Below are 7,924 nucleotides of genomic sequence, written 5' to 3' on the forward strand. Positions count from 1 at the left end.
TTTAAATATTTTTAAATTATAATCTTATTCTTTTTTATTTTTTGAAACCTAAAAACACGTGATGGTCATATCAAGGTGCCATTCTTCATGTCTGCAATCTAAAAATACAGTTTAAAAATTCAAGATTGTAGATTGTTTGCTGTTCTGTCAGCGTCTTTTCCTTTTGCAGAAGTGATTGCATATAAAAAAACATATATGTAGCCTATTAAATTTCATATTAAGAAAGAGAAGTATAGTATTGCATAGCCCAGTGGGATGCAAAATAGAGTTAGCGTTTGACAGACAAGAAGGAGGGTGTATAAGTGGCAAGCTCTCCTTAGAACTGTAGATAACTGCAGTGCCAGAGAGCATCATCTATCCCCATCTCCTAATTGCATGTAGCATTTAATAGCACTGTTTTTTATAGATGACATCGACAACCAGTGCTCAAGTATATATGTTTATTTGCATCACCAAGAATCATACACATTCATTGGTCTCCCAGCGCCGTAGCACATACACACAGGACAACACCAGTTTGCCCATCCATTGTCGTCAGCGGACAAGCCTGTGGATGTTTATCCTACACCGGGAAAAATATTCAGTAGCACAGAAAATCTAAAAAAAAAATCTTCATTAAAAAGAACAGTACTGTTAAACAAAATCACAAAATCAATTACAAACCAACATCAGTGCAGTTTTGTAGCATAAATGAATCTGCAAATACTGATATGGAATGATCACACTGGGAGGGAGTGCTCAGCAGGTCAGAGGGCACAAGGTTAAACAAAGAGCAGTAAGAGTCCATAAGATAAGCAGCTTCTAACACTGAATCAGTCATTAATCTTTTTTCTTGTAAACAAAACCATGGCACCAGAACAATTATTAGCACATGTTAAATGACATGGAACTCTTCTGTCCTTGCTCTAAGTACTGTAGTACAGAGAGATTCCAAACCATAGAAATCTCTCATCTACTATGGAGTGGTGAAGGGCGATCACTTTAAGTCCATTTTCACTGTAAACATAATGACACTGATCTAAATGAAACCTCACTAAAGTGGCTGAGATGAGAGTAGGTGCAAAGCAACATGCTACAGGGAGATATTATAGGGGTTACGTGTCTCATTATATCTCGTGCTCCCTATTCTAAGATCCCTCAAGCCCTCTCCAGGTGCCCCATTATTACATTTAAAGGCTCAAAAAGCTGAAGATTCAATTGAAGCCACTCAAATACAAATCCCTGATGGGTCTTACACACTACAGTTGGATGAATGATGTTGTTGACCGTAACCATTGCTTAAAATGTTGTTCTGAGTATCATACAGCCTTTTCATTTCCTTTTTCACTGAGTCTTGACAGAAATTCTCATTTTACAATGTGAAGTATTGCTGCTATATACTGTATGTGCATTCTATGCAAACGTAGAAATAATAAACATATTGTAGCATATTCATCATATATCTTGGTGGCCAGTCTTGGCCACAATTGTGGCATCATATACATTTGTGAATTTACATTTATTCATATATACAAGCAGGCCTATTGCATTTTTTTATGTTTTAGAACTTTTTTTCATCCACAGATTTGGACAGTCCAACACTTGAAACCTGCCTGGTCCTACTCAAAAGGACCATTTACTAAAATCAAAACCAAAAATCTTCCACAGGTCTGAGATCATTTCTGCACAGCTGTGACAAAAATAAATAACAGAAAGTGACACTATGCACAAAGTGATTATTTTTAAATTTTTTTTTAAGTGTGCTGAAAGTTGCTTGAATGTGTGCATAGGGGTTGTCAAGCGTAGAAAATGAGTTCAGGAATCTGTCCCCCTTGCACCCCTGTGCCGTTAGTGCTGTCTGAGGAGCACTGGAACTGAAATGTCACTTTCCCACACTGCACCTCTGTCATCCCTTCCTGTCCAAAGTAGCTGAGCTCATTTCCATCAAGAACCACACTGGCAGTGTAGAAGGTATCAGGCTCGATCTGGACCGGATACTCAAACCACACCGGGAAGGTGTTGCTGGAACCATCAGAAAAGTACTTGCTGAGGTTTTGTCCTAGCAGCACTCCTTGACGTTTCAACTCAATCTTGGCACTGTACTCTGCTGAGCCACAGCTAGAGCCGTATAGTCCAAACCCAGCAATGAAAACTCTTTTATCCACTGCAAACTGTATACTGTCACAGCGACCCCTGTAACGCCACTGATTGCTTCGGTAGGCACAGGATTGGAATCTGTGGCAGCGCTGAGGTGTCAGGCCCTTCCTGGGCTGGCTGACAAACTGCAGCTCAGGCTTCTTGGCTGCTGTGTACCACAAGAAGATGTCATTGGTCTCATTAAGCGTTAGCACACCTGACTGGGCTGCCCCATTGGCAAAATCATCCAGAGCCATTGTAGGGATGCGTATCAAGTACATGGCCTTGCCCAAAACCTTACGCTTGTTGTCAGTCGAAGAGGTGAGCTCCTGTCTCTGACACTCAGCCTCAGCCCAACTGAGTGCCGCCTCAAAGACCACTATCTCTTTGGCGTTGAGTGTCTCTCGCTGTAGGATACTCTCCAGTGTCTGGGCATCGATGTCACAGAAGCCTTCTGAGCGTAACGCTAGCTCAGCCTGGGCATCAATCACCTCCCAGCAGCGCTGCGTCAGCTCTGGCTCCTCAAAGAGGCAGCTCTGGGAAAGTAACACACAGGCATTCTTGGCACTCAGGCTCGTCTCCAGGAAGTTGACACAGGCACGTGCCAGGTGAGGGACAATGTACTTCTTAGCAGCATAAAGAGTGGCCAGTACGGTGTCGGCACTCAGGTCAATCTCATCACAGTAAATATACCTGTGGATATAAAAATGTGACTTTCTCAGCTTCAAACACCACAGAAATGAAATGCAAAATGACATGATTTGTAAATGATGATAATTTTAAAAACTGTGTTGCTACATGTGTTCCAAAACAAGTTGGAAAACATTGAAATGAGATTCTAATCAAACCGTTCAACAAAATAGCCTCCTACTCCCTCATCTACCACCTACTGTAGCTCCCCTGCAAGGATGGAGAAAGCAGTACTCAGAAATAAAAGTGTTGGATGAACAGCAAGGCTATAGATATAAATTCCTCTGAGACAGAGGAAGAAACACTTCATTTTACTTGTGTGGGTGAGTGTTCAGCCGTTTTGTTCAAGATGTATTTATTTGAGATAGCTGTAGACTAGGTTCATCAATCAAATTGAAATAGCTGTTATAAATACATAATACATAATACATCAATGCATTATATATAATACATAAATACATAAAGACTGCATTTTCTGTTACAAAACCAAAAGAATGGCACCAGCTGAAGAAAGTACTTCATGCTAAAGTGTGCAGTGAGGACAAAGGAGAATCCTTACTTCAGCATGGCCAGAAATGCTGCTGGTTCCACATCTGGAATATGGATTTCATCTTGGTTCTCAGCCAGTTCACCATAAAACATGGCGTGGAAAACTGAGCTGCCCACAGCCAAAACATACTATTGGAAAAAGAAGTGAAAACAAAGTGACAGATAGAAAAAAGAAATAAAAACATACCATAGTTCATGTGTTATTCCACTGGAATCCGCATGGCATGTAGTAACAGACAAAAGAGTAGGTCCACATGTAGCTCTTTGTCTTTGCATAACACAAATCTCTTCATAGGTTCCTAACAATGCTTCAGGTCTAGTAACTGGAGTTCTTGAACTGAGTTGTCTTCAGTCAGCTAATATTTTCCCTGAGGACAAAGATTTATATTTCTAATAAACAAGACTGATTAAAGAAAAACTTACTAAAAACTGAATAAATACATAAAACAATAACATAACTAAACACAACTGTGTACTACAAAAGCTGGATTTATTAAAATTAATTACTTTTCTGAGCTTATGATAAAATCAGATGCAACACAGTGCTACTAGTGACTTCATTTTGTAGTTATCCTCAAATACATTTGATGTTTAAGACCTATGTGTCTGTGCCGTGTGTGTGTGTGTGTGTGTGTGTGTAGGCGTGTGCAGCATAAATATGTGTAGGTGGGTATGTGGGTGGCACTGTATATACTTTCACAAAAAAAACACACAGACCTTCTCTAAAGTGATTAAAGTGCACTGAACCTATTCTTAAATAAACCTTGCTGCTGTTGTTGTTGTTGTTAAAAACTGAAATTCATTTTTCTTGTTTCATAAAAGAGAGGTCAGCTAAAAGGCAGTTGCTCTTTTAAGTGGCCATTTAGAAACCAGCATATAAATACTGCATATTAAAATAAAATTAGTCCCATGTCTTGACCCATTGAATTTTAACAGATGTTCACATAAATGATATTTTTTAGCTGCTACAGTAGCTGCACCCTCCATCTTGGAAGGACATAACTTTGTAAATTAAATCATAATGGATATCTGAATTCCTGCCAAAGAGACACAATAAAGATTGTTGTGCTGAACATCATTATGTCCCATTGGCATAATGTCTCAGCATAAAGTGCAATAAAGTCATCCTTAGTGTCCTTCCTTAACTGCTTTCTATAAATGTACAAAGCGCACTGCAGATATTGATCTTAAAGCACAAAAAAAGATGCTCATTGGACAGTGTAGATGTGGCTTGGATAGCCGCGCTATATTTATTGGTGCAAAATCACTTAATGTGAATTCAAATAGAGTAGGTGTGCTTTTAGATGAGGCGCATGGTCCAGGCACGTATCAATCTTAATGAATCATTTATGTGAACATTGAAAAAGCAATTAGGTCAGAGGGCAAACTAAACAAAGAAGTCAGAGGATGTTAACTGGTTAATATTAAGAAAAACAGTATGAATATGGGCCCAATTATACTATTTATAGCTATTTATAGTAGATTAATTTTACTGTCATTCCAAAATTCAAAAGCAATGCTGGTAAATAAATAAAAGAATAGTTGTATGCACCTATTCTATGCCTTATCATTCTAATTGCATGCTGTGAAATGTGTCTGATTAAAAGTTGGGTAATTGCAGGCCAGTTTCTGAAAAGCTGAGCTCCAGCAGAGACAAAGGCGAGCCATTCTGTGTGAGATGACTGCTGAAAGGATATCCCTTCCTCCTTCACTCACTCTATGCCTCTGTCCTTTAGCCTCATTTACATAAATAATTGAGTACTGTCTCAAAAAGACACATGGTGCGGAAGTGAGAATGGAGCACAAAGAGGTTCCATTACTGTTGGCAATGAGAGCAAGATTATTTTTATGCCGATGTGATATGAACAGTGGGCTGAACTGGCTGATTACTTGTTTGTTAATTTCCTCCCTGCTACCGTGATTTTACTGATTGATGAAATTCTTACTCTGTGTCCCGGCAGCCGCTGGGTCCTTCCAGTCTGACCTACCACAAAGTGAACATCTGCCATCAACTCATTGTTGAACATGACTGAATTTCTAAAAAGGGAAAGAAACAAAAGACAGGAGGAAAATTTATTTTATATATATTTTCCCTGTACATTTGCTGTAAAAGAAAAGAAGATAAGGGGAGAAAAGGTGTAACTTGGTGACATTAAGGGAATTAATAGGAGTAAACTAATTTTTATATATTTTATGTGAGTAATAACACCAATTAGTCATTTGTAGAAGTTCAAACAAAAGCAGTAAACCACACACTTTTATTCAGCGTTCTGATTTCAAAGACTAAGACATTTTGCCAGACATAAAACATATTTTAAGGTTAATTCATTTTTCAACTTAAATTCTTTGTAGCTACATAAAGACAGACAAACAAGACAATGAAGTGAGTGGAACCCCCCACTGTGAAAGAACAGGTCCAGCAACAAAGCTACATTCATATATTATTGAGTAATGGAACATGTCACAGGGGTGGGTAAACAGGCCTATGTTCCAGAGAAACAACAAAGCCAGGTTAGAGAGCACACATTTTGCTCTGGACAGCTGGGGTCTTTTACTGATAGGCCAAGGTAAATATTTTGCTTTTAGTACAGAGCATCCCCTGTTGTACATAACAAACACACTCAGTGCCTGTCCGCCCTCTGTTATATCAGAGTGGCAAAGTCTGCAGGAGCAGGAGAGGGTGTAAACAGAGATATCCCCAGCGGACTGAGGGCAGGGCAGAGGGAACACCCACACATGTATATACACAAACACACGCTGATTTGAATATATACAAGAGTAATTTCCTTACATAAGTGTTTTGTGGTCCAGTTTGATATTTAATGAAGGTACTGTCCAGAAAACTGGCAATTAAAATGTAGTTATGCAGTCTTCATCTTCCCTGAATGTTGGGAGCAGTAGTAATGATTCCTGGCTGAGAAAGCTTCTTCTGTTTACTTACCTTTCTCTTATAGTGGAGTAGAGTCCCTGCCAGTTACAGTTCTGTATGGTGTTGTTGTTGTTGAGGTTCTGCTGCTGGTACTGTTGCACTGGAGTGCTAGATGCTGGCTTTTTGGTGGAAAAAATGTCTGCTGCCATCTTCTTCTTCTTCTTGCCCCTCAGAGTGATTATCTCATAACAAACCGGGGGCAGCTTGGAGCTGCCACTGGCATTCCCTTTCTTGGAGCTTTTACTTGACTTGCTTTTCACTGACTCGGGAAGCATTAAGAAGAAAGTCAGACATTTCATGTTCCTCCCCTTGGCATCGACCATGAGTGTGTTCAACTGCCGAGCAGTGAGAGTGTATGCAGAGAAGACATTCACCAGGAGCAGGCAAGCGCGAGGGAGGATTCAGGAGGGACTTGGGAAGAGGACGGCAGAGAGCGGAGCTGTACTCGGCAGCACAGAAGTCAAAGATCCTGTGTGAGGTTTCACCTTTTGGAAACTAACAGGACGACTCTTGTTTTGCCTTTGTCTTAACTCCTGTGAAGAGACAAGTTCACAGTGGTAATCCGAAGGCACTTTTCCTGTGTGAAGTCTGATCTGCTGATGAAGAGGCTCTTGGGTTTCCCATCCCTGCTTGTCCAAAGTGATGAGATCATCTTTTCCAATAACTTCTTTTTCTCCTCTGCTCTCACTCACTGCTCTGCTGAGGGTTGGCCTGACAGCCCCAGATTTAGTACAGCTGCAGTGATCCTCAGGCAAGCAGTACTGTCTTCTCAGTTCCTTTAATTTCCCACTCTTCCTCCTTATGTGCTTCTCTTCCCCTCTCAGTCTCTCTTCATCTGTGGGTCTACCTTTTTTTCTCTGACACCTGTTCTTTTTTCCTCTTCTTCTCCTTCATGGAGTAGAGTCATCTGCAGGATGCTGTGATCGTGGATGCTGGTTTGCTCTGCTCAGCCACTCGTTCTGCTGACTACAGAGGTTGAATGGGAGAGTGCAGAAGAGATAGAGAACCCCCCTCCCCCTTCCGCCCCTTACAAGCACAGTACATGACTCTCTCAGCCAATGGTAGTGCACAGTATTTATGATTGGCTAATGCAGCCTAGTGCAGCACATACTTGAATATGCAATAGTCAACGTCTCAATTAAAGTGACAGTCTAAGAGTGATATATTCATCTATTGTTTTAATGCCACTCTTTGCCTTACCTGCAGCCACAGCGTTCAGTGTGCACTACAGTAAATATAGAGTCCGTATTCTAATTCAAAAGGGCAGTGCATATTTGCATGCTGCTTTAAGGGCAGAATTTGCTTAATTCATGCATACTCTGACAGTCATACTTCTTTTTAATGAGCATTTCATAAAAGTATACAAACAGCTGAATTTGAATTTTGTTGGCTGCTTTGATTGGATTTATGGCCTGTAAACATTGTCCACATAAGATTTTCATCTAAAAATGTACGTGAAAATGATCATACCCAAGCTATCCTTATACTACTAGAATTTATAATGAAGCAACATTTCTTCATCTTTAAATTTTTCATATTAGAATTGACATCCAGTTTTTGGAAAAATGCTGTGTAATGCTACAGACATTTTCTGTTGAAAAGTGTTTCTTGTCCTAACCAACAATATATGCTTGTACTTAT

The 7,924-nt window shown here is 40.0% G+C and overlaps 1 protein-coding gene across 1 annotated transcript; it reads right to left on the reverse strand.

Annotated features, from left to right (window-relative positions):
- Nucleotides 1-448: 448 nt before the first annotated feature.
- On the reverse strand, nt 449-7,263 carry btbd3b (BTB (POZ) domain containing 3b). Its single transcript, XM_020597794.1, has 4 exons — nt 6,296-7,263; nt 5,301-5,391; nt 3,365-3,483; nt 449-2,808 (listed from the first exon to the last, which is right to left on the reverse strand). Exons 1-4 carry the CDS (start codon nt 6,604-6,606, stop codon nt 1,776-1,778), a joined length of 1,554 nt encoding a protein of 517 aa, XP_020453450.1. The 5' UTR covers nt 6,607-7,263; the 3' UTR covers nt 449-1,775.
- Between the last annotated feature and the right edge of the window lie 661 nt (nt 7,264-7,924).

This window comes from Monopterus albus, unplaced genomic scaffold (genome assembly GCF_001952655.1).
Source record: "Monopterus albus unplaced genomic scaffold, M_albus_1.0 scaffold3.1, whole genome shotgun sequence".
Classification (NCBI taxonomy): Eukaryota; Metazoa; Chordata; class Actinopteri; order Synbranchiformes; family Synbranchidae; genus Monopterus; species Monopterus albus.

Bases quoted from the DNA above. Each gene is read 5' to 3' on its own strand.
- btbd3b (XM_020597794.1), bottom strand. From the start codon at position 6,606: ATGGTCGATGCCAAGGGGAGGAACATGAAATGTCTGACTTTCTTCTTA. The intron at 3,484-5,300 runs GTAAGAATTTCA...TTTTTCCAATAG, and splicing joins AGCGGCTGCCGGGACACAGA to TATGTTTTGGCTGTGGGCAG. The intron at 2,809-3,364 runs GTAAGGATTCTC...TTATATCCACAG, and splicing joins GCATTTCTGGCCATGCTGAA to GTATATTTACTGTGATGAGA.